This window comes from Monomorium pharaonis, chromosome 3 (assembly GCF_013373865.1).
Source record: "Monomorium pharaonis isolate MP-MQ-018 chromosome 3, ASM1337386v2, whole genome shotgun sequence".
Taxonomy (NCBI): domain Eukaryota; kingdom Metazoa; phylum Arthropoda; class Insecta; order Hymenoptera; family Formicidae; genus Monomorium; species Monomorium pharaonis.
The window spans coordinates 25,793,077-25,820,737 of NC_050469.1; the positions used below are offsets into that span (position 1 = coordinate 25,793,077).

The window sequence follows — 27,661 nt, forward strand, 5'->3', positions numbered from 1 at the left end:
TTGCATTGTAATTGCAAATTTATTTTACATTAACGGGAAATACAATATACTTTCAATAACTCTGACTCTATGCACATAAACTTCTACTGAATTCTATTAGAACCACCGCGTTTATCTAAGATATATATATCCATCATGGTTAATTCGTTTATCTTAACGTTAATAACCGTTTCTAATCATCTTTTTCGCTCGTTGACATTTCCAATTGTCTCATAAATCAGAAATTGGATGCGATTTCATGACGTAACATCCAGGCGATACGTACGTGTAGCAACGTGCGCTACAACGAGCTAATTACTGCTCAAGTTAAATCTTCCCGGTGTGTATTAGCGCATACGTACATTCACGTGTTGAAATAATGTCGGTCGACCCCGCGCACGAACATTTTCAACGTCTTTTTACACGGTGTTCATAAAATTTTCTCACCTCGCCACTGCGGTTCGGCGCCATTAATATCGGCCGCGGTTGACATGCCATCGCTGAGTTATGTTCTAGCATTAATCCTCGTGCACGTTCGTGAAAAGCACGATGATTCGAAACACATCTGCCATACTTACCGGCCAAGAAAGGTCACGGATAACTTGCGATTGTCCAATTCATGAGCGCGCATACATTGTAATTTCAATATTATTAATGAGAAATCTCTCTCATTAGACAAATGTCACGCTGCAATCTGTCTTTGTTTAATTTTGAGTCACGCAATCGTATCCTCAGGACTTTAATGGTATCCTCTGAGCTCAACACTGAAAGTAACATATGTATACGTAACATCATTCAAAGTATATTGAGTCTTGAGATGTACTTATGCTAAGAAGATTAGATCTTAATGTTACTTTACTACATGATTTCTATTATGCATTTATTATGCATAGAATTATTATTTTTATTTTTTTATTACTTTCTTTCCAAATTATACTCAAATCTTTTTGCATTGATTAGATTAATATTATATAATAAATAACACAAAAAAATTTGAATTGAATAAAAAAGAGAAGAAAAGTGGTATTACAGTCCCCAGTTGCATTTTATATTATAACTTTATAATAAACGTTATTTTGAATTAAATGGTTAAATGTGATTACATTTATTAGCGCAATATACGTTATTCAATTCTAAACTCTCAAAGTTATAAGTTATTTATTCCTTAAAATGTTATTTAAAAATACAGCGATATCCGTTATTGCACAATGGATCGAAAAGGAAACAAATGTGGCTCTCCTATAAAAATTAATTTAAAAATTAATTTTGGTTTAAAAAAACACCGCATTATTAAATTACGTATATTCAAAATAAAGAGAGAAAATATTGTAAAATATATATTTAAAAAATATATATATATACATATATGTACACGTAACTCTTTCGCTCATAGATATTGAAACATTGAAAAAGAGATCGTGTTAAAACGTCACCACGCTTAAAGAGCTTAATCTCATGCCATTGTTCAATTTTAATACGTAATTTAAAGTGTGCCACCGTATAAAGTGTTAAACAACAAAAAAGCATTCAAATACATATATTTGATTAATAATATATAATTTGTTTTCGCCTTTTAACTTTATTGCTAGAAATCCTTTTTCCTTAAACTACTCGGTTGTAAGTCGTTTAGTATGGAACGAGGGCGGCGCGCGGCGCAATACCAATAGTTATTGCGGACGTTCAGCGTTTGGGACAGTACGTTTTGCAACGGCGTTGTGCATATCATTAGTGCAATCGGTGTGATCCCACGTGTATTAATAGCAGATGCGATCTCGTCGAAATTCGCCGGATGTCTCGCTATGTTTCTTTGTCCGCCCGCACGATGAAAGGGGCTTCTCCCCCCTCCCCACCGTTCCGTCGCTCCTTCCGTACCTCAGCTCATTTCGTCACAGGGCGATGGGAACAATTTGATATTTCGTTCGGTTTCGTACACGATGTGTATCCTCTCATGTTAGATACGGTATACCACTTATACTTGTATTATCAGAGACGATAAATTACCGTATCCGATTTAAAGTATTCCACCTCGATCCAATACATTTAGCGAGGTGATTATTGGTTGCGCTTTAAGCGCAACTTCTAAACCTAAGTGTTTACGAAACTAAAAATCGATTTCGTGTTCCGGAGAATGTGTTTTATTCTTAGTTGCTAAAAACTTGCATATCAATTATTATTAGGTATAACCATTATTTTATACTTCTCTAATTAAGTAAGCAAATAAAAAGTAAATAAATTATTAAATAATTAAATTATAAAATAAATAGCACAAATCGGTGAATCGAAAAACGAAATGATGTCACTCGATATGACATTCATTTGTTTCATTTGATATGACTTTCGTTTTACTATACTCAAAAGGGAAACTATGTAAATATAGTGCCGATGCAAGATGGATGAAATCATTTATATACGTTTCTCAAGATTTTATGCATTTCTCAGGATGCAAGTTCCATCTATCATTGCATGCGATCGCGAGATAGCGAGATCTCATTTGTAACAATGCCAATTGCTATGATTGCAGCTGTAATAAATTTGTAACGGAAAGCATAATAAGCGAACGCAACACGTATCCCATGTGACTGATCACGAAAAAGAACACTATTTATAAAAACTGAATCACCGTTTTACATACATCAAGATAATCGTATCTTATAAATAATAAAAATTGACAAAATATGAATAACTAAGTCTTTTTGATGTAATTCCCCTTTATTCTCTCTTTAATCACTTTAATTGCTCTTTTTTTTTTCCTTAATCTCCAATGAAAAAAAATCTTTAAAAACGTAAAAGCCTGTAAAAAAAATATGATGCAAATTAAAAGTTTACAAAATCTTTTTTAATGTCGTTCAAAATCTATTATTTCCGAAGCGCGCGCACGCAAAAGCTTACCTTTGTAGTCGTCTATAGAAAGAGATAATTTAAAAAATTCACACGGACTCTTTCACTCTCCTTTCTCACGCAATTTATCTAAGCAACTAATAACTCCAAGCCCTCTGTCTTAAATATCGCAGTACATCACGCTCGATCGATGAAGCACTCAATTTTTCAAATAAAAGGCTTACATATCGTGATTAATCGCTCGATCCAACAAAAAGGTTACATTCGCAAACTAAACCCAGCGCCCATCCTTGGCAGGACGCTTTCGATGCGCGCATACAGGCCTTGATCTCACAGCACGCTCTGCGACCCTGGTGTCGCAAATACTCCCTCGTCCAAGTATGCGTCGGAACCTCCTCTATTGTCGCGCGTTCTACCGTGCACCGGAAAAAGAAGATCATTAAGGTCGCATCGCAACCAATCGTGCAACTAATTTCCCTTTGTCTGTCCGCCGAACTTGTCTGAGAGATTTTAAGAACCTCCTTCGTGCAAGTATCTCTAATGCATTGCTCTAGAGACACTCGCAATGCAGCTTTGCATGTCATCAAAATTGCATACCTAATTACATTCCTCAAACATATTTTTAATGGAATGTTATAGTCGCGGATTAATCAAAAAAAAAAAAGATAATCGGATAATTAAAATAACAAGTACGTTTTGGTTACCTAAATGTTTTGCTGAATTATTTAAATAATAAGACTTAACAAGTTAACAAAATTATACATAAGAAGATAATATTCAATTAAATGTTTAATAAAGAAGAATAATAAAAGCATACCTGTAAAATTTGGCCAAATTTTTTTTAATACTTTGCATAAGTACTAATTTTTAATAATTAAGCTTTGATTAAAATTTCTGTTAAAGCAGCGACAATGAATACATCTCAAAAGTATCCTCAGAGTAAACATCAAATTAATACGTTAAATTTATAATATTTTATGCTATTTAATTATTAGTAAAGGATGTTTGCGAAAGTGCGACATAATACGCAATTTACATTATTCTAAATCAATATACCAATTGACAAGATTTTTAATATACTAATTGTATCATGAAAAAAATATTATGCAAATATAATTTTGAAGCAAACGCTTTTTCGTAGCAAAAAACCAAACTTCTCTTCTAAACATAGTACACAAATGTCAAAAGAGAAATTATCATTTGTTGCTTATCCTTAATATTATTATCTAATATTTAATGTATATCTTCATGACAAGTAAGTTTTAAATTAAAATTCTATAAAAAATGTTTTACAAAATTGATTGAAAAATATGATTTTCATCTATTTGCACTTCCAAGAAATAATTTGTAAACAGTCTTTAATTTCTACTGCTAATTATAAAAAGCAATTAATACTTAAACATTTTTATAAGAAAAATTAACTCTTTCTAACATTATTCTCTGGATTGACTTAAAAGTTAAAAATAACGGCAATATTAAAATAAGATATTACGTATGAACTATGTAAATTATAGTAAATGATTAATCGTTACATTTCACAGTTATTACTTCATTTAAAGAGTTGTAGCTCCTGAGAAAGTTAATTTTCCCTTGATGAGACTAGCAAAAGTGTACTACATTCTTCGGGAATGATGTCAAGTATCGTGTGCGGGGGGGTTTCAAAACGCACGCACGCATACGCATGTACATGTGCAAGATGTGAATATGCTTGGCAGGTGCGCATTCAGAGGCTAATTCTAAGAGTACATGTATGAAGCAGCGGACATAATGGCATAATTGCAACCTAAGGATGGAGTAATCAGGCGTGCGCATGCAGGATTCGATAGTTTTGCAAGATAGGACATTTTTGCGGCGAGGAGAAATTATATGAGTTTCTTGAGGGAACATTTAAAATTTTAATGATATATACACATAACGTATAATTGTCGAAAAGAATAATAATATATTTGCATCCTGCAATTAGTTAAAGAATTTTTTATCTTAATTCAAATGTGTCTTCAAATGGTTTAAGAGTTTCGCTAGATATTAGAAAGTAAACCTGTATCGTGTACAGTTAATTATTTACAATATTCTGAAAATTTTGACTATTTAGCAATTGTTCTGAACTACATTTTTAAAAATAAGAAACAATGAGATTATTTTTTGTTTCCAAACTGTATTAAATATATGGCAGAAAAATTTATGAATTTCATAGAAATAGACCAATGTCATCATTGTTACGTTTTATAAAATTGAAATTAAATTTAATTTCTAGATTCTTTTATTTAACATCTAATTTCTACTAGTTATAAATTTAATGCATAAATAATTAAATTATTTTTAATGTTTACACACATATATTTCTTACTGTATTTGTGTCAATAACTTTAAAATAACAACTACCATTATAGCTACAATTTTTTATTATCATATGTTGAAAATATTTTCAAGAATCACTTTCGCGCATCGCGTCGCCCAAGTTATCGGAAATCTCCCTTAAGCACTGAAATCAGGAACCAACGACTAATTTAGTGGTCTATTTTTTTCTTAAAAGCGAAGCATGAGAGGAGGCGGAGGAAGCGGAGAAGAGTCGCGAATAATGCCACGGCGCCATGCGCGATGGAGCACCCAGATTCTCTCGGCAGGCAGTAGGTCATCTCTCGCGAGCAGAGCGAGGGGTTTTCACTTTCATCGCGACCAAGGGAATGCCTACATAGATCCGCGCAACGGACAAAGGCATCGCCGAGCGTAGCGGCGGCTTTAAGTATGACACACAGCTTCGACAAGAAGATCGGGTATTCATAGCCTTCCATTGAATTCTCGCGCAGCCGTGCGAATTCTACGTTCCACTTGGCCCCTTCCGTGCCCCCGCCCGCGGAAAAGCATCCTGCGGGGGAAGAAGCAGAAAAAGAAGAAGAAGAAGAAGCGTTAAGCGAGACGTCCTCCGGTTTCTTCTTCTTTTTGGCGCTGAAATCAACGACGTTGCGATTTGCGAATAAAAATTACGACACGATCAAGGTCGACACGATTGTCGACGAATGTCGATTACGGTCGATGTCGCCTCGGTAAATCTTCCTGTGTTTATTACTTTACGTTATGAATAAAGAAAAATAAAAATTCCAGATCCTAAAAAGAGACAAGAGGATCATAAATCAAGTTTATTCGCCATTAATATTACCGCCGAGAGTCTTCAAATTTTGATTTCCACAAATGTTTCTTGTACTGCACGTGACAAAGAAGTTGACGGAACTTTGTCCCAAATTCCGTGGCGAGAATTTCTTCTCTAAAGACAGGTAGAGACAATAAAGAAATTATCAAAACAATCGAATGATTTTCCAATTGTTTTTTTTTTGTTTTAATTAAAAATTACACAGAACGATATCCGACGATTCGTCTTCTTTTCGCGTGGATACACACCGTCCTCCTGCAATTCACGGCAGGGCATCGCCACGGCGAAAAAAAGGATCGTGGCCTCCAACTACGCTCACTTCTTACGTCACACGATAATAAGCGCGCTCGGCATCGAACGCGCCGTCTAGGCACAGCCGGCTACTCACAAGCAGCTTCTCATGCTGCAATCTGGGATGCATTTCTTCTCGTAGGATTTAAACGTATCGGGGAGGATGTTACGGAAGATCTCGCCGTCGACCTCGAGGTCGCGAGAAACAAAATTTCAGGTAAGTATACGGTTAAGATCGAAAGTGTCTTAGCCAAAAAGAAAGAAACTCTTCCTAGGCCGAGCCTTCTAAACAGAAATTCGCTTTAATAATTAATAAATGAAGTAGATAAGTAAATATAAATGATATAAAGAATAATGATGAAATAAAAACATTGTTATGTATATAAATGCATGTATATAAATGAGTCAAATAGCTCAATACAAGTATAAAATATATTCAATACTGCACGCAAATGGCGAGGCTACAGCATTAAATGCTACTATAAAGTCTGACCCAGAAAGAGTCGTATAACAAGATGTGTAACCATAAATATACATGTAGAGATAATAAAGATGAAACCTAACGAAGATGAAGATACGTAAAGAAAACGCATACGTAAAGAAAATTACTGAAGATGGTGATAGCACAAGGATAGTTAATTATTGAATTAAGATGAGATGTAACATAAAATACTTCAACATTGTGGAGAAACGGAAGAGGTAAGTAAAAATAACGCGATAAAATAAATAGAAATTAAGTTTTAATGAATGTTGTGAATCATTCCCTTTATCATAGACACATGTGTATGTGTATGTGTGCGTTTCATATCTTTTATATCTCATTTAATGTATAACCCTCTCCGTATAATTTAAAAATACAAATAAAATAAAATATCCTATTATATATACATATACGTTTGAGAAAGTAAAAATATTCTAATAAAAAATAACTATTAATTCCATTAAGTAATACTTTTACGATGGGACTTTTTAAATAATAACAGCAATTGTCGTGATTAATCTAAGTACATATGTGTAATAAATTTGTTATATAAAATATGACATATGCATATAAAGATTGTCAGAAATATTACTCGCGTAACTTAATGTAACATTCGCAACGCGAGCAGTACCTACATTGTGGTAAAATTGCGGCTCGGGCAACCTGCTCGATCAGCTGCGCGATCTTGATGCTCGGACTTTAAGAGCGAGGAGAATAAAATGTCACGAATGTCTTCGAACAATACGCGCGCGCGTGAGCGAACGAGAAAGGGAAAGACGAGCAGATGAGGAATATAAGTATCTCGCGTTCGCGCGGCTAAGGAGGAAAAGAAGAATGCGGTCCATTCAGGGGGACGCAAGCGCGCTCGATCTAGAAGCGAGGTGTTAATGCCACGCACTTCGAAATCAGGATGGAATCCAATTCGACGAACCTTGATCTTTAAAGTGCGCCTCTCGGTTCTTCGCAAGAAAGAATTGCGCCTCGAAACGCCGACGAAATACCGAGGACGTTATTTGTCGAACAAGAGGGATGTCCTCGATGTTATTGCTATACGGAGTTATTGCTTTATTGTTAGTAATGAAATTGTTCGCGCAAGGTCCTCGGCTCCCACCTGTTCACCTTTCGGTACTTGCTGCGCCTACAAGCCTCACATGCGCTTTGTTCCGTAGACCGTATATCTTCTACCAGGAAAAGGCGCCGATCATATTGCTAAAAGTAATTAAAAAGAAACATGCATACGCTCATAAAGATATCATACGTGCATTAAGGGGGGAATAAAGGGAAATCCTCCTACCGCGCTTGTTCCACCTTTGGGCCTTCGACTGCGCAAACAATCTTCCATTAAGCTCGATTAATTTAACGTGTCATAAATAAGATTTATGACTTAAGAATAAATATTTTAAGAACGAAAACATTTTAATTAAGAACATTTCTTAAAGCGCGCGTAATTATATAAACTTCAGAATTACTTTATATTATTTTGTATTATTTAATGCAGAAACAAAAGTAAAAAAACAAATAGCAGTTTTTTCATTTTGTACATTATAATTATGTAAGGAAAAACCACTTTCGAAGTTTATAGCTAAATATTGTAAAGACTTGAGTCGAAACACCTAACAGGAAGAACCTTTAGCAAAGTATATCTTAAGAGATTAATAAATCTTTAATTAAAAATGGCGAATTGGCCACATATATTCCTGTGACTGGAATGGCTATACCGTTCACACGGCGGCGATGACGCGACAAGGAAAAGATGGGACGAAGAGCCAGACCCGAGTACCTGCGTCGCTCGCATCTCTCGTTCCTCCACACGAGTCACACGTAAGTCCGCGGGCAGAGACATGTAGGCGTAACCGCGATTTCTAATTATTCGATAATTCGTGCAACTGCATTCCAGTGAAGTGATGCGTTTCGTAATGCAGGGATGCGATTAATCCTACTGCATCTTCGCCGTGTCTTCATCATGTGCATTCGACTGGATTTAAGCGCTTTCGGAATGTACGTCGTTACTATTTTTTTTTTCCGGACCATTTCCCACGACAGCCAATCATCTTAACGCGAACGCAACATCTATGATGCATTCGACAATCACACATATAATTTTATACTGACGATCGAAAGCGTCATGACTGTCATTGCGCAACGTCACGGAAGTCCATGAGATGTCAATTTATCAAATAATTTTTTATACCTGGCTATATACATTTTGAATATATTATCTCGTCACTTTTCACTCCATACTTCGACTTATCAATATTTCGAAGTCAACGTTGTTATTAGACAAGTATTAATAAATATAAAAATGTGCCACTACTAAATATTTTAAATGTGATTATATCGTGACTATTTTTATCATTGCAATTATACTATAATTATACTATAAATATAACAATTTATAAAACGGTGCATATTTTATATTATAAACATCAAGTGTGTTATTATCATAAAATATTTAAGTGTAAAATATTAATTTTTAAATAGTATTTAAGATACTATTACATGTATGTATACTCCAAATAACCTAACACAATATTTATTTAATTATTATTTTACTTAAGAAAATATTGTCACACACATTTTTAAATTAAGAAAAAATCAATTTTTAATTATTAAATATTTTCCAATACTTTAAACATACTTTGAGAAAAAAGCAAATAAAAGATTAAAAACTTGCAAAAGTTTTTATTAATGTAAACTGTTTGCAAGAAATTTTAACGTAAAAATTGTTATCACAATAAATCATCTTTTAACCTGATTAATTCATTTTTATAGAAGATATTTACAATATTTTCCTCTTTCACTCAATCTATATCAAATCAATTGTATAACCAAATAAAAATATCAACTTCACGTTTTTTTTATGAGAAAAAATTAAATTTTTTATAATTTTATCATTTTTGCAAAAATTAATTTTTTAACTTGATTGTAGACAATTTGAATAAAAACTTAATAAGCAAAAGCATCGACTATTAAAGATATAATCTTATTAATTCTATATAATATCTTTTATATCTAATTAAAGATATAAAAATGTGTGCAATTTATCATATTCATGAAACTATCATTTATTCTATACTTTTTATGGATGAACTGCAGCTACTTTGAAAGACGGAAATTCAAGTAATAATATTAATAATAAGAAGAGAAAAAACACCGCAATTTCTCTTCTTCCACCTGCTGTCGGGCGCGCGCGAGCGAGCTTGTTTTAATTAATCGTTCCACGCTTACCGTCGTCACGGAAGGATTAAGGTAATCCTTACTCTGCCCTGACCTGCTCTTGCTGGATGCGCATTGAGTGATCAAGAATGAAGGGAGGCTGGGCAGAATAAGGATTGCTCGCTCAACAATCCAGTGCGTGCATGCCTTTCTCCAACCGTTCGCTGTCTGCAACTTTGCAAGAACACAAAGATGTAATTCTATGCAAAAACAAAACTCTTCACGTCGACACTTGTCAACCGTTTGTATGACAGTAGGTAGACTCGATGATTGCTGGTAATATTGTAATTAATTACAATTATGTTCGTAAAGAAGCTCTCTTGAAAATATTATTATTTTATATGCGTGCATTTGCATTTTTTATTTTACGCTGATGGAAAAAGTGATAACAATCTCATGAAAAGAAATATTCTCCATTATCAAACTAAAATGGCATTTATTTATACATTAATAGCAGATAATTAATGCTTGAGTATGATATTAGTTTACTGCCTACCAGATGTCAAATAAGAATGCAACCAAGAATTTCAATTTACTAAATATAAACATAAAAGATATATATGTAGAAATACCTTTAAATGGATAAATTATCGATAGACGCCATAAACTCAATCGGCATTCCCATAGGAATTCTTCGTAATACAGAAAGTAGAAAGGAATACCAGAAGCATCAATTAAAATCCGTTGTATCATATTTTGCGAACAAAACATATGTATAAGATTTTATATTATATTTTTATTATATTTTTAAAACACGGCTAATAAAATAAACACCGTAACATTTATATATATAAAATATATAAAAATATTTGATTTTAGAACCAAATATTTTCTTATAATTTCACACATAAATAATCTTGTTTAGTTTAAAATCTGTACAAAAAATCTCATGTAGACAAAAGAGTTTGCTTCTGCGAAGTACGTTTAGCGTCAAATATTTCAATGTTCATAATATTCGTATTTGTTAATACCAGTCACTTTAAAATCAATTCTCAATATAATAAAAAGCGATGTAAAATGCAAAATGCATGTATATTACATTAATATAAATACGCGCTTATATATAGCTTACACACAAGTAAAAATGCGTTTTGCGGAATACGGTGGTTCTTTATATAAAGCAATAAATTTTATGGGACAATAATTATTACATAATAAATAACGTATACTAAAAGATAACACAGTAGATAAAGAGGTGAAGAGAAGAAATATATAAAAAGGGAAATTGATATTGCAAAACATTCCATCGCGAGGAAATATAATTTCACGAGATACAGAAAAACAAGTTTTCAGGGGCATAAAGAGATACTTATGTACTTGTTGCAACCACATCAATAAAAATAATAAAACGACCAATTTCTAGAAAAACGTGTAATCCAAATGAAAAGTTGGCATCTCTTTGATCTCCCATTTCCAATTTCAATAATCATGTATATTTTTGTTACAGCTGACAAGAAATTACGACATGGAAAATTATATTCGTGACATATGTCACGACATATAAACATGATTTACCAAAGTAATCCTAAGAACATGTCATTACTTTTCAATTGCATTCGATAAAAACCTGTATTTTGCTTATTGAAATATATATAAGTAGTTGCCAAATAGAAAATTATTAAAATTTTTTAAAATATTTTTTTAAATATAAAAATTCTTTAGAAACTTCTTTCTTGATAAAGAGTATAAAGAAAATACAATTCTTCAAATAATATAAAATTAATATTATTTTTATATCATATCACTGAGTAATTAATTCCATGCAGAAGTTACCAAAACATGCTACATCCTAAAAGAATTAAAAAACAAAAAAAAGAGAATTAAAGAATTATACTGAAGCAGTAATTAAGCGATCATGGAGGAAAAGTATTTCGCGCCATAGGTTGATAAGAAACAAAAATGAAGAAGTAAATAATAAGCGCACTCGCAAGTCATGAATTATCCGCGCACGAAGCAACTGTAGATCAAATCGCAATATTTCTCATTACTCATATGTGCATTTCCCACTTTTCATCAGCGAACTATTGCCGGTCTCTTCGATTAAAGAAAAAACCCGAGGAAGAGAATGTCTTCCTTATGATACGTTCGATATCATCCTAACGCTAATAATCTTACTTTCTCGCTATGAATCAGCATTCCATAGTGCTATTCCAGCGCATCAATTGTCCATAGGATCATCATTGACAAGGACCTATCACGTATTTTAAAACTACAAAGGTATGATGCCAAATATAGTTGTGTGATTTCTATTATGCGTTATTATCGATTCGATCTTTCTTAATTATTACATTTGATTGTTTTATGTATTTTTTAATTAACAGAATGGGACAAATTACGTGTTGACATTTAAATAACTGTTTTCTTACATTTTGCAATAAAAATCTTTGTAAAAATAATGTTGCATTATATAATAAACAAGGTGCGATAAACTAGATAAGACGAAATAGAAGCTACAATAAATAAATATTTAAATATTTTTCGTAACCTGAATAACTAAAATGGTATATTCTTCTAGTCAAAGAAAATTTCGCAAGATTATATTTCGGGGTGAGAAAAATTGTTTATTTTTACACCCCATTAGATAAATTTCGATCGCATAAAAAAAATAACTTATATTACCAGTAACATGTAAATATTATATGTTGTAAGAATAAACAGCGTAAACATTATAATGTTATTGCAGAAAGACTGATACAATCGATTATGGTAATGCAGGATTTGATACAATCTCCGACTGCATTAACGTCGAAAGACAAATTAATTCTTTTCCTCGTTATAGTATAATCACGTTATTGTTTTAGGCCAATTAGTCGATGGCCAATAATATGAAAATTCATCATGAGGAAGCGATTTTACAGCGATTGAATGTGATATGAGAATTTCTCTTCGTTCACGGAAGAGTTATGAAAGGGTTAAACGTCACGGGAGAGGCACGGAGGAGCCTCTGTGCTCGGTGAATTCGAAACCTCGCATTACGCCATCGATTACGCGGATGACCGTATTGGAAACTCCTAGAGCGAACGCCGCGTGCACCGAGTGAGAACTTTTCTTTCGCGGATAACTGGACGAAGATCGCCGTTCACTGTTATAGAATGGCTATGATGTGGATCTTTGAATCTTGCTTTAGCAACTTCAAATGCTAAGTAAGCAACGGCTGACAGGAGTACAAACGAATCTCACGTTACAAAATTCCTATCACGAAATTGAAATGAACGATGGAGTGCATATTTCGACAATGGAGATAGCCTTTATTTGAAATGACCTCTTTCGCGGAGACAAAAATGCAATACTTGTGAAATTGAAGTGTTGAATATATTTCTGTCGAGAATTGTGAGTCGTGAAATGAAATAGTGCAGAATTTTTTAATGCAAAGAATAATAGATGTTTTAAAGATGCTAAAGAGAGAATGTCATAAGTAACAACTGTACACAAATATTTAATCATTAAAATATATTTACAATAATTAATAATATTTATTAAAAGATTATCTATAAAATCTATCTATCGATTCTAAAATCAAAACACTGTTTTACAATTCCTTTTATTCAACACTTTCAGTCCCGTGCACTGCTCGGGGTTAAATAAACGAACAATATCCGAGCATAGCTTGGAACGCTTAAACAGAAGAAACAAAGCCAATTGTTTGTTCGGGCTTCGACTGTTTGAAAAGACTCTTTGTGTAATATATATTAAATGGATGCTAAGTTGTAAACCATTAAAAAAACGTCTTAAATAAAATGCTAAAACTAATTAAAACTACTTAAAGCTCAGTTTCTACTAAAAATGTTAAAAGACTTAATTATCTAGTTTAATTCTATTACATATTTTGTCTTAGTTCTAGAGCTATCTGACTTAACCCAAACTAGTCTATCGAAATAAAATTAGATTGGGATGTATTAGTGCGTTATTTAAGTTAAAAGACAAAGACACAAAGAATAAAAAATACGTGCCTTTAGAAAAACACTATATTGCACAGTAGTCTGTTAGGATTACTGTACCTAATCGCGATGATGGAAACTCATATTCTAATAAATTGAGACCGTGATTCATAATCTACTTAATGAAATAATGAATTAGCGACTACATATAAATAGTAAACAAATTATAAACGGTTTTATGCGTATTATATATTAAATGCAGGACAGTTGAATAAGAGGATTTAGAATAACATAATTTCTCATTAGAATCTGCCGCATTACGGATAACTGCAGAAATCCTTGATCCTCTGCGCACATACATACATACATATATAGTATTATTACGATATCTCTTGTTCACGAAGTGTTCATTCGTTATGTAGGTTTATTATCGTAATATAATTCTCACTGTGTTGCATAAATAGGTCGATATAGCAAATGGGTACCACATATTATCATATGCGGTTTATGTGCGCTAAGAAGTTCATTAAATATTTATTTTTTCTGTTTATTTAATTATTATGCAATACAATTAGGATACAATTATCTATTACTGTTATTTATCTATAATTATTTATATTACTTTTACTTGACAGAAAGTGATTATTACACTATTATTTACGGTAAATATAAATTAGAGATTATCAAATCATATTTTATCGTTCAAAAAATTTTTTATGTTCTCCAATTTAGGAAGGCAACACATTATTTGTAATATTGTTACCATTATTTTTTTGTAAAGATTATTACTTTTATATCTGTAACGGTAACGTCTTTACATTTTTACAGTAACGATAATGAATGCAGCCGTTACTTTTATAATACATTATATAATTCAACCCTATTATCTTTATAGTGCCAACAGATTTGTGCATCTCTCCCTTATTAATAATTTTTTTAAAGAGTCTATTTGAATGCTATTATTATTTTAATTACATTACACAATTGCAGAATTGTGATAGTCAATATGTTACTTTTTTTTTAATGCATGTACCCCGCGTCTCTTTAGTACTACACAAACTAATACCATTGAATGACATTCTGACGTAAATTTCTTCTTACAGGGAAACACTCTTTCCCAGGCGCATTACACTCGTTCCGAACGTTCTCGGCATAATACGAAAAACCAGGATCGTGCCGAAGGAAGCATCGTGCCGCGTTATGCTCTCCCGATCTCCGTGCAATATTCTAAGGCAAGGTAAGAGCGTGATGATGAGGCAAGGGTGAGACAAGGCAGGGCAAGGCAAGGCACGACAAGGTAAGGCACGGAGGAAGCCGCCCCTCCGTGATGACGGGCGGAGGAGCCCCTCTACTCTTGCCGCCTACCTGGATCCCGACACGCCGTTCAAGAATCATCTTATTAGAGACCTCCCCATGCTATATAAACCCAACGTGCCAGCATGCCGAGTAGTTACGTACTGACTTTATTCACAGTCGTGCGCCGGAGAGTGCATCGACGACATAACAACACAACACGACACACGCACATCCCGTTCGTATACGCATACGCACGTGTGCTATTATAATCCTGCCGATAATAATCGCCTTGTTTTGTGAAACCCTCTCGAAGAAGTTGTCCAACCCCTGAACGCGACACGAACGCCGGCCGAAACCCCCGTGACATCTCATCGTGTCTCAGTGGTGTATCGTCACCGATTATTGAAATCGACTGCATTGATGTAGCGAGAATCTTTTTCTTTCTCAAAGCAGTGTACGATCAACCGGAGAAACACGTAGTACTTTTGATTAAACAGTTAAATTATTTGGTGTTTTAGAAAATGACAAATACGATTCTATTTGTATCAAACTTTATCAAATGATTTTGCTTGTGTTACCACATATTATCACTAAAAATTAAAAATGTGACAATAATTTCCAGCTCTTAAAGAAATTGATACAAATAATACTTTTGGCATTATTGGAATACTATTTAAAAATAGTTTTTTTTAAGTGTTCTTTAAAATCTAAGATTTTTTTTTAATATAAGTTTTCGAATAAATAATATATGTTGAAAAAATAGGAGAAATTACTACTGTTTGAATATATTAAAGTTTTAATTATTATATTAAATTTACTTTAATTTAGACGTGATATTTATATTCATAATATTTATGTATCACAACGTAAAATAAAATTATAGGTATTTATAACAAAATTTTTCAAAACTAAAAATATATAAACATTAATTTAGAATAGATTATAGATATAATTTTATAATAATATATCATGTTGTATATATGACATATACAATATTATAAAATTCTCAAAATCTGATGCAAGATAATTTTATAGATTGTTTAGAGATCTATTAAAAAATCGTCAGCATTATATAAAATATGTTGACAAAGAAATAAATAAACCAAATACAAGAATTTATAATCGAGTTTCTTCTTTCCTGACAGTACACTGTTTAATAAAAGAATAATAGTAAAAAATTAGATAGCATAATTTATTGGAAAATACTGTCGCGTAGTATACATAAAAATAATCCGGTGCATTCAATCTCCCTCTTTCCTCCACGTTTGTACAGTCATTCACTCACGCGCATATCACACCCGGAACATATATATTTTATTTAAATAACGGAAGTTACTACCGTATTTCTTTTATGTAGTGTTAATTTGAAACTTTTTCAGTGCGCGTTGATTTCTCTAAAGGGTTGTCTCGTTATTGTTTCCGCTAGCGAGTACGTGAGTTAGCGTGGTTTATCACCTGGTGCTGCCAAAAGATGTACCCGCAGGTACGTGCAAAATAGATTTGATTTGTCTAGTTATTAATTCGTGATGTATATCAAACAAATTGCAAATTTTTAAAAATTAAAAGTAAATTTTTTTGTTATTGTGAATTTGCGTGTGCTGTTTAGTAGATGCAATCATAAGTATTGCAGCAAGAAGCGCCCACGTAAACCTCCATCAGCACATTCACACAATTAAGCATAGAAACGTCATATTACCTTCAAAAATAACTTGAAATAGTTAAAGATTAACAATCACGCAATCCGAAAAAAAAAATCTGAAAAAAAATCATAAAATCGATCATCAAATTAAACAATGAATTGTTAGAGAAAGCTATGCACATCTTAGTTTCATACTTTCTTATTCATAACCGTCGTCACATCTCACTCATTGTAATTTATTATAATTACAAGTAATTTATGATAATTTACGGCGATAAAAGTCAATTTATTATCATAAAAACGACAATATATTTCTTGCCTGTTTAAAGGAAAGACAAGTGATCTTACTACTCGAGTGATGACACAAGTTTTTCGATACGCATTGAACACACTTCTTCAATTGTCAATTGTAAATACCGGTTATTGCTTATTAGCTCTATGACGAATGAAAAAATACGAATACATTCCTGGAGGGAAGATGCGTGGAACTTGTTCTTCGCGTACGCGCGTTGATTATTTCATTCTCCCTCTTTACTTCGCGCGACCTTTACATCGTTTGTAACTTGTAAAACTTCAGTACGACTTGATTCTTCCCCCCGCCTGAAGAGTCAGCGCATTAATAAAAAAAAAAAGAGACGGATTTGTTATAAATTACTCTTACTGCTGTCACCCGATTAATTCACATCCCACTTGATTAATCGAACGATCTCTTATCCGCGACAAATCGCGATGATCGCCGTATCTATATACCATTAGACGCGCGCCATTTGTGATACGGATAAATCCGATCTGTCGATCATCTTACGGAGAATACACGACCGTGAGATACAAAATCATCTCATGTATAAAATTATCTCGAACTTTGTTACATTCAAATATTTTTATTTTAATTTTCAATAAAAGCAAACATCCAAGTTATCCCATGTGGAAACAACCTCGCGAAAAATGTAGATTTTCCTCTCGATAAATCGAGTTCCGAAAGGATAACTTAGAGCCTTATCCGCAAGTTCAATCCGGCTGCCATTGTGTCATTAGCGTGTCTCATTATTTCTCCTTATTATTAAAATATGAAGAAAAGCGATTACAACAATGGCCGGTGATATCATCGCCGGGCATAATATAAACGTCAGACGCACGCCCACACGACATTATAATGAGATATTAATGAACTAACGGGCGCATGCAATGCGCATTTGTCAGTCCCGTCCCGTCCGGAGTAGCTTCTCACGCTTCTCCACATTTCGATTGACTACTGGAACGAAGTTGCGACATCCTAGCCGCTGCACTGCCGCGGGACAAGTCTTTAGATGCTCTCACCTCCCCTCTCTCTCTCTCTCTCTCTCTCTCTCTCTCTCTCTCTCTCTTCCTTTCTCCTCTACCTTTCTCTCTCTCTCTCTCTTTCTCTCTCCTTCACTCTCTTTCTCATGTGTGTTTATATTTTATATATTTAATGCACACCTCTTCTCCAGCGACGCGTTGCAATCGAAGTACAGGGTTAAGAGCATAATACAAAGGTCTCTACTGTCGCAATAGAGCACAGATCGCCGGCCGCATCTCCGAACAACGTTGACGTAACATCGCCGGCATTACTGATTCGGTCTGCTCCTTTTTCACGTCGATTTTCCTTCATTCGCGTCGCCGGTCGAAGCTAATGGCAACGTACGACGACGAATCTCGTCGCGCGCGCGGTCTGTTATTACGCCGGAAAAAAAGATTTGCGAGGTCCCGCGGTGCTTATCACACGCGAAATCGCGGTCTCGTCATTCGCTGCGCACGAATTACGTTTGCTAACCGTTTTGGTTGTCTTACATTAATTTTTTTTTTTTTCGATTTTTCTCTTACATTGATTTCTAACGCTACGCGCAGACGAACGATCCTTTCACGCGAGCGCATTCCGCTGTTCCTCGTTACCTATGTCATTTTCAATGAAAATCTGATAAAAATCGCGTTTTAATAAAAACTACAGTTGAAATATATGTGAATAACTAATACATATACCTACACACATATTACACGCTAAAAACCCAATTAATTTAAAAATTAATAAAATACTTCATTATTTTTTACAGTTTATCAGATTTTTAAATACTTTTGAAATAGATATTTTAAATCCACTGTGCCATCAAATGTAATTTAAATTAAAATGTACTTTTCCAAATATTTCGAATTTAAATAAATAATTAAATAAAACCTTGGCTGTTTTGGAGATGTTATTTTTTGCAATAATTTCTTTACCGTTTTTTTCTGGGATATAAGTAAGGAAAATATCTTATAGATGGTTGTTAGCATCAAAAGGTATTAAACTGCTAGTCCATTTAATTTGTAACATCGCATATATCGATAAAAAAAACTGTGTGTTAAAATTGACAAATTTATCGGCGCGCAATATATATTGGTAATTGTAAATGTATGATTAATTATACACGCGATTAATTATACTACTTAACTTGTAAAGGCAATATTAGATATATATATTTCTGATTTTAAAAGTCATCCGAGCCGGTAATAAATATTTTTATTAATTAAATAATTGTTAATCAATTTCAGTAAATAAAAAATTAAGTTTTTTCAAAAAATTTGTTGTGAACTTTCTTGTCATTTATTATTTTTATTATTTATAATTTATCTCTTAATTTTCTTTCATATAAAAATTTTTTTCACATTTTGTATAAAATTAATACGGTGGCTACATAATTAACTGTAAATAATTCTCTTATGATATGCTTTAATCGATGTTTGATCTTTTCTATGTAATAAATGATTAATAAATTTCAAATAGGTTAAAATGACATTTATAACATATTAATAAGCTAATTACATCTGGTATCAAATCTAAATTTTAAAATAATTTATTTCAGACTTAAAAAACATCAGTTTCTCAACACAAGTCTTTCATAACAAATTATAAGTTAAATATTATATTAATAAATACAATATAAATATTAAATAAATGCAACATTAAAATATCTGGAAATAAAAAAATTATTGAACGTTATTTATTATCTTTACATTAATAGCTTTCAGTTTTAAGGTTTATACAATCATCGTAACAAATTGTTTATATCCTAATTTGTATGATTTAGCGTAATAAGATTAGCGTAATAAATAATGCAATAATATTGATGATAATGAGCGTTGGAGACGATGTGTATGATAGATTAGAATTATTTTATCCAACCCCCATTTCGTCAAACTATAATTATTTCCATCAATCTCATCAAAAGTCACAACTCGCGGAATATGTTGCGCTACAGAAAAATTATTCCTCTGGCATCTTGACGTACTAAATATCAAGCTCAAGTACTAACAGAGAATACGCTTGATTTATTAAAATTATACACCTCATACAACTCGCGCGCACGGTGCGGCTCGCATATGTAACCGATAAGCTACGCGACAAATGTCAGTTTACACACGGGAATGATTGTGACGATATTCAACACCGGATCTGAAAGTTGGAGAGCGTCTATTACGCGTGTGGCTGACGGATAATTCAAACAAAACAAAAGACGCTACTACATTAGACATGTAGCACGGTGGAATTGAGACTCGACGGAAACTCACATATCCGGCTACATTAACCCATCGCATAATCCTAGTCATTTTGACCTATTTCTGTAAATCAAACAAAATAAAAAAAAACTAATACGTAGGTACTAGCATTAAATTGTTTAAATATTTATATCTATTAGTAAAAGATTAAGTTATGCAAGTGGCCTCTTATTGACTTTATTCTTAGTTTGTTTGATTTATTCTCAAAACCTCTTACTTATTTTTTCTTTTATTTCTGCAATAATTATGTAAAAAAAGTTTAGATATTTCTTCTTTGCAGTAAAAAATAAGAATAAATAATACACTTACAAATTTATCAATACTTCATCTATAGGTATCTAATATTTTGTTTAAAAAACCTCGTTTATACTTAATAAAATATGAAAATATACACTTTACATTGCATGTGTCTCATACACGACAATGAAACTTACATATTTCAATAAATTTTAGTAAAAGTCAAAATTCTATAATATGTATGTTTATAAATGTAAAATATGGAATTTATGTACGGAATATTAATGCATTATCTATGGTTATGGCATTATCTAAGCTGTCTACATTGGTTTGCGACATCCTGACAACTTATTACGTTTCTCATTATATAGACCTGAACGATTTCTCGAAATGTCGACTGCTGACATATGTTCTGGTTATAAAAACACGTCTTCGTTGCGCATTCATATCGTAAATGCAAAATGATGCATTACCACGGTAATCCTATAGCATTTTCAACGTCATGAGATAAGTAATAACCGCGTTTGTAACATTTTATTACGCATTGAAAACCATAATACTGTATTACATTTATTTCAATTTCGTTATCCTGGAAGTATAAGATGTATTATTTAAAGATAAGTGAGTTTTCATAAGATTTAGTAGCATTTATCATCATCATAATGATACAACACATAACAATTTAAATAAATTAAATTTAAATACATTTTTAAAAGAAAGAGAGAAAATTTATTCTGCAACATTATAATTTTTATTTTTTAAATGGGGCATCTAAATTTTATTAAATTTAGTTTCTACATATCTTTCTATTAATTTTGTCTAGTTCTTCTAATTATAATTAAAAATTTAGAAATTAATTTTGCTAAATTTCAAAATTAAAAACCAAATTAGAACTAAATAAATATTATATAATTGTTTATAAAAACGAATTTATAATACTTTACTATTTCTTGATTTTTATCACAATTAAAATTTTTTGTGCTTGCAAGTACTTTTTAAAAAAATTAAGAAACAGAAATTTAATTCTACAAGAAATTTCCATTAATTTTATTAGCCCTATATTTGTGAAATGCTTAAATATGCAAAGAATTTCCATAACTTTCTCTCACGCAGTATGGTAAGGTATCTCAAAGTCCTTCAAACTAATTTAAAAAACTACGTATCATAGTGCGCAATGGCGTAAGAGAGGCTTCTGTCCCTGGCTTCAACGGCCATAATGAAGAACATATTATTGAAGATATAACATCTCACACTAAGAAGACGATGCAATAATATTTCATTAAAGCAGCCGCCAACGATCTTCTTTCATTACAAACTTCTTGTCATAATATAGTAATATATTATACAAACTTTGCAAGAGATGCAGCTTTTTCTCAACTCTCAATCATACGTTTTACTAACGATTCTTTATTCCATTGACACCCACACGTTTCAATTTATAAAAATTTTATGGAATTTACTTTTTACTTACATAAGTTCTTGCAGTATTGCAATATTGTATAATTTAAATGAAAACATATGCAGGCCAGTATGAGCTGGCAAGCGCAGATGTCCCGCGCATTCAAAATATAATATTAACAGTACTCGAAGTAAATAGCGGTATTAGTTTCGATCTCTACTCAGATTCTCTTCAACATCTCAACCAGATGTTGGCCTACGATTATGCAATGTAATCATCGCCTTTATCTAAAGGAAAGCGATATATCAATCTTTATTTTATATCCATTCTATGTAACTCCTTCCGTACAAAATACATTCCGGGAGGGTGTATCTTAATAGCCCGATTTCTCCTGCGCAGCTTGTCGTGCTATGCGTGACGGTAGCCAGCGTTATTGGTGACCTGCCACCGGGCACACGGCGCAACACCTATCTGCCGCCAGAGCCGACGAAAGGTGGTTACACGTACAGCAAACCGACGGTACCATTCACGAAGCCCACGCCGACGGCGCCGTTCCCCCAGACGCGTCCGACCCCGAGCTTCCCCGGACCCAGACCGACGCCGTCCTTCCCCGGACCCAGGCCGACGCCGTCCTTCCCCGGAACCAGGCCGACGCCGTCCTTTCCTGGGCCCAGGCCGACACCAACCTTCCCAGGACCTACCAGGCCTACTCCCTTTCCGTCAACGGGCACGGGATATCCGACCGGACCAAGACCTACACCTCCTTTCCCGGACTTTATCAGTCAACAAAGCGGTGGTGATAAAAACGTTATCGGCGGCCCTGGTGTAAGTATATACTATTATGCTAAATGTCAGAAAACCCGTACTTAACATTTAATTATTACATAAATGATCTTGAAGGAATAAAGAACAGGTAGATAAGCTTTTTTTGCTTAATAAGAAATCTGCAATTCAGAAATAGCTAAAAAATTAATTTTCTTTAATTTAGAATAAAAGAACATAAATGAACATCTTAAAAATCATGGCACATCTCAAAACTCAAATCAATAGTACCTCTCAAAACGGAGAGGTATCTTATTTGAAAAGTTCCCAAAAATATTCAAATTCAAATTTAAACGGTTCAACATCATTTGTTCGATTGGTTAATTTGTTCAATTAATTCATTCAATCAATTCAATTGAGTTAAAGGTTCGAATAGTTTAAACGTTAAATAAAAGATTTTTATTAATGATTCAAATATTTAAAAAATCAAATAAAAATAATATCACTAAAAACAGGAAATAAACAATTAATTTTTGCTCCTTCCATTTTTAGATTTAAATAGTTCAAAAAATTCTAGCTTAAAATTCATACTGTTCGTATTGCTGTATATAAAAATGTAACACTAATGCTGGTATTCATAGTCGGGTCTTATATTTAAGATTATCTTAAGGACTGTCTTAAGATGCCATCAGCCAATCACAGAGCCATATTAGCATCTTAAGACATTACTTAAAATAATCTTGAAATAAGATTTGACTATGAATACCAGCCTAAGTATTTGTATTTTTCTGCAAAAAACAATGCAAAAATCTACAGTAAAATACATGATAAAATATTAACTGATACAATTTTCCAATTATAAAAATTAAGCACAATTTTTTATTTTTATAATATTTATATAAAATATAACCAAGATTTGTATTAATAAATTATATATGATATAGCAAATGTATAACTTTTTAACTGATGAATGTTGCAGCATGATCATCATCATCACGAACCTGGTATGCCCTTCGACTTCAACTACGCTGTAAAGGACGACGCTTTCGGCAACGATTATTCCCATAACGCCATTAGCGATGGCGAAGTCGTTCGCGGTGAATATAAGATACAACTTCCGGACGGTAGGACGCAACTTGTACGATACACCGCAGATTGGCAACACGGTTTTAGCGCACAGGTCACTTACGATGGAAATCCTCGCTTTGATGGAAATTTCAATCGAGGCTACTAGCTTTAGTGTCGGGTTCTAGGGTTGTTCAATTTTTGTTAAATCGAAAAGACTACAGAGCACAACGAATCGTCGCATGTAACAATATTTTAAATATATTGGAGATTAGTAAGAATGTGTCGTGAAAATATGATAGTTTACGTAGAGAACAAATGTTCGCTATATATTACTTATTACGATACCGATAATGGCGCGTATTCAACGTCTTAGAAAACCACACATAACGTCGTTTCTCGCGAAAGTATAAATTAACTTTTTCTTAACAAAAAGAGAAAGCGAAATAAATATTTTTGTAACATTTTTAATTTCGATATTTTGATATCAATATCGATTTTGATGTTTAAACAGCCAAATCAAAATTGTATTAAATTCAGCTTCTTATTTAAAAGACATGAATAATAATTGTAATGTTTATTTGCAAATTTTAGTCATAAGAAGCATTTCATAACTCGCTGAAAAAATTATTAATAGAATTTATTGCTTATTAATTTCAATAAACAAATAAAAATCTATTTTTTAACACAAAATTTCGTAAGAAATAGTGCTATTTATTTAATTCTGAAACAAACTATATATCAGTGTGATCCAAAATTATCTTCTTTTTTACACATTCTTAAATAAAAAATTAAATAATTTAAGAAAACATGTATAGCTAATATAAAAAATAATAAATAAAAATGTGCTTTTTTCATCTGTGATATATAACCATTGTATTATCACATTTTTATCTTGATTACATCACAGATCATTTTCAACAGCATATATAATTGTTACAATTGTATTGAAAGATTGGATCACATTGATCTGTATTATAAATTTCCTACATATTTTTTATTGTGCAATAGAACCGTATTGTTTAGCACTGCTTTGTGATAAAAATTATACAGAACAAAAGAAAATAGATATAGACTAGACATATAATACTCTACGTTTATGCTATTCTATCTTGCTTTGCACATTAAATTTTTTTGTTTTGTTTCCAGTACTTAAAGTTATCAAATAATTTAAGACTCTAAATAATATTAGCATATAGATAATTACCGTTGACCGCTATACAATGTGAAATTAATTCACGATTAAACTATGTAACAAGATAGTTAATCGTATCACATGAGAAAAATTTACTTACAATAAAATTAAAAAATAATATTAATATATCCTTTCTTTTTGGAACACTGCCAGATTTACATAAATAGAAATATCTCCACAATCAACCCTAGTTTCAACTAATAACTGTAATATAAATACAAATTTTAATTACTTTATTAATTTCTATGTTAAATAAAATTTTTTAACTTTTTAAATAAAAAATACTCAATTACTATCAAATATTCAACTTAATAAAATCTATATACCATACTAAATATCCATCAATTATTTTCTATTTGGCTACTAATAGAACTACATATCTGAAGAGATCATCATATATAGATTTTTAAGTTTTTACTTTTATATTGTTAAAACAAATTTTTTCACTCTTCCACTATAAGAAACTATGGCTAAATGTGAATAAAAAATAAAACTTTATCATAATGATCATTTGCTACAATAATATAACTAAAAACATTTTATAATGTAAATGTTTTAAATTATATACAAATGACATATTTATTTTAAAATGCGATTTTGGTGTAACAAATGTTTGCTGATCATAGAGAAATAAAAGTATCATTCATTAGTTATTCATTGAATTGATTCTTATCAGAATTCTTTTTATCTTCGAAAAAAAAAAATTCAAAAATTACGTCATTGTTGTAAAAACTGAACAATGTAATATTAATGTTAATAAAATAAATCAAATAGAACATATATATATATATATATATATATATATATATATATATATATATATAGTATAATCAAATAGAATATTTATATTATACTAATAATAATCTTTTCAATTTTTAAATATTTACATATCATATCCATATAAATGTCCTTCCGCATATGCTCTTGGCATATCATAAGAATTTCTACGAATTCTTCTGCCAATTGGTTCTAAATCATTATAGCATTTTGTAAATACTCTTTCTATAGCTGCTTCTGCAACTTCTGCTGATACTTTGCGTGCACCCATTACAGACATCTTAGCCTTAGTTTTTACACAATTCTGAATAAACATTATACATTAACAAATAATGTAGTAAATTTAAAAAACTGCTAGTAAAGATCTGTGATAAAAATTATCTTTCAAAATAATAATTTACCTGATGTGTTGCTTTTATGTTAATAAAAGATGAATCACCTTGTAAAAGTGAGCCCATAAAACTACAATGTGCAAGATTTGCTGCTCTAATTTCTGTACAGGCTATGTGATCGATATTAGTTACATCTACTTTGTTACGACAGTAGTCAAACATATGAATCATTTCATGTAAAAGAACACTCCGAACCATGTTTTCATTACTCGCCGAATTTTGACAGACAACTATCTATAAAGGAAATAAATGTGTCATTGTTCATAGTATGCATAATTTTAAATAATATATAGTAAATTAAAGAATTTATTTTTTGGACAGATTACTTATTAACAGAGGTACAATATATTTCGTAACAAAACAAAGTTTAATTAAGCAATTCAAAAAAACTCATTTACCTGATTATATTCTGAATCGTATCCACCAGTTACAATTGGATTACATACCTCACAAGAAATATGTCGACGAATATCTATTTCACTGGAATATCAATAATAATCTAGTTCAATAATAATAAACAATAAATGAACAGAAATTATAGAGTTAAACACATAATATGTGCAATAAAAAGATATGTACAAACCATCCAGAACCTTTCAATGCTCCCATCATAAGTTTTATTATAGGACCTTGAAACATCACATAATATAAGTGGTAAGGAAATAATGTTAGATTTGATTATATAAAACTAAAAATAATATAATAAATTTTTTTAATAGAATAATAATAACAGATAAAAAATAAATTAAAATAATACAATAAATTATATTTGTAAAGCATTGAAAATAAATTTAGGTCACTTTACTTTCTATTTCTTTTTAGATAAGAAATGCATTATTCTTATACTCACTATTTTCTATATAAAACTAAAAATAAAAGAATATAACAGATTCTATTTATAAAATATCAAAAATTAATTTGTATTACTTTCTATTTTCTTTTATATAAATAAGAGAGAATTGCCTCTTACTATTTTTTATACATCTATAAACATTGTCTTCACATTTATTTTTGTCTATCGATTCTCGTCCCTGAGCACCAATTAATCTTTTAAACCAACTCTTCTTATACTGCCCTCCTCTTCTTTCTGGATACATATCAGATTCCCATAAATCATTATTCGCAGTTGCTTCTTCGGCAACACCACTTTCATCTCTTTTTCCTTCATTTACTTTTTCATTTTTGATTGTCATGATCACACAAATAAAAAAACTGATAAAAAAAAATCTATAAACAGGGATAAATAAGCACTAATCACACTAATTAGAACTTATTGCACTATCAGCCAAATACTCTCGCATTAACAGTGCAAGTACATTTCGTAATTTGAGGTTATAGTAGGTTACATAACCTCACATGGCTCACAAAAATCGTCAGAAAACACGTGAACACATAATATATTTCACAGCATCAAACCAGAGAGAAACCTGAGAACGATCATCGCGTCTGTATTTTTAGGTATTTTCATCAGCTCCTCTATGTGCACAAAATGTGCACATTGAACTATGTAGTCAAA

General features: G+C 31.8%; 2 protein-coding genes across 5 annotated transcripts; one reads left to right on the top strand and one right to left on the bottom strand.

Moving 5' to 3' along the window:
• Positions 1-27,661, bottom strand: LOC105832369 (mitochondrial inner membrane protease ATP23 homolog). 3 transcript variants are annotated; one of them, XR_004962421.1, is made up of 7 exons: positions 27,116-27,338; positions 26,729-26,774; positions 26,544-26,625; positions 26,155-26,379; positions 25,864-26,057; positions 558-743; positions 1-479 (listed from the first exon to the last, which is right to left on the bottom strand). XR_004962421.1 is itself a non-coding variant. In XM_028189707.2 (6 exons), exons 1-6 carry the CDS (start codon positions 27,336-27,338, stop codon positions 719-721), a joined length of 795 nt encoding a protein of 264 aa, XP_028045508.1. In that variant the 5' UTR covers positions 27,339-27,661; the 3' UTR covers positions 1-718. The 3 variants fall into 3 exon arrangements, 2 of the variants coding, with proteins under 2 accessions (XP_028045508.1, XP_012528701.1); XM_028189707.2 differs by having other exon boundaries at positions 1-743; positions 27,116-27,661; XM_012673247.3 differs by lacking the exons at positions 1-479; positions 558-743 and adding an exon at positions 24,475-25,180.
• Positions 9,725-25,680, top strand: LOC105832370 (anther-specific proline-rich protein APG). Of its 2 annotated transcripts, none has more exons than XM_012673249.3 (4): positions 9,725-15,362; positions 16,507-16,610; positions 22,354-22,779; positions 23,696-25,680. In XM_012673249.3, exons 2-4 carry the CDS (start codon positions 16,599-16,601, stop codon positions 23,948-23,950), a joined length of 693 nt encoding a protein of 230 aa, XP_012528703.1. In that variant the 5' UTR covers positions 9,725-15,362; positions 16,507-16,598; the 3' UTR covers positions 23,951-25,680. The 2 variants fall into 2 exon arrangements, with proteins under 2 accessions (XP_012528703.1, XP_012528702.1); XM_012673248.3 differs by having other exon boundaries at positions 16,554-16,610.

Excerpts from the sequence above, each read along its gene's own strand:
- LOC105832370 (XM_012673249.3), top strand. Across the intron at positions 22,780-23,695 it reads ACGTTATCGGCGGCCCTGGT|CATGATCATCATCATCACGA; the intron begins GTAAGTATATAC and ends TGAATGTTGCAG.
- LOC105832369 (XM_028189707.2), bottom strand. The coding sequence starts at position 27,338 with ATGACAATCAAAAATGAAAAAGTAAATGAAGGAAAAAGAGATGAAAGT. Across the intron at positions 26,380-26,543 it reads ACGATTCAGAATATAATCAG|ATAGTTGTCTGTCAAAATTC; the intron begins GTAAATGAGTTT and ends TTTCCTTTATAG. Across the intron at positions 744-25,863 it reads CATTTATATGGATATGATAT|TGTTGAGCTCAGAGGATACC; the intron begins GTAAATATTTAA and ends TGTTACTTTCAG.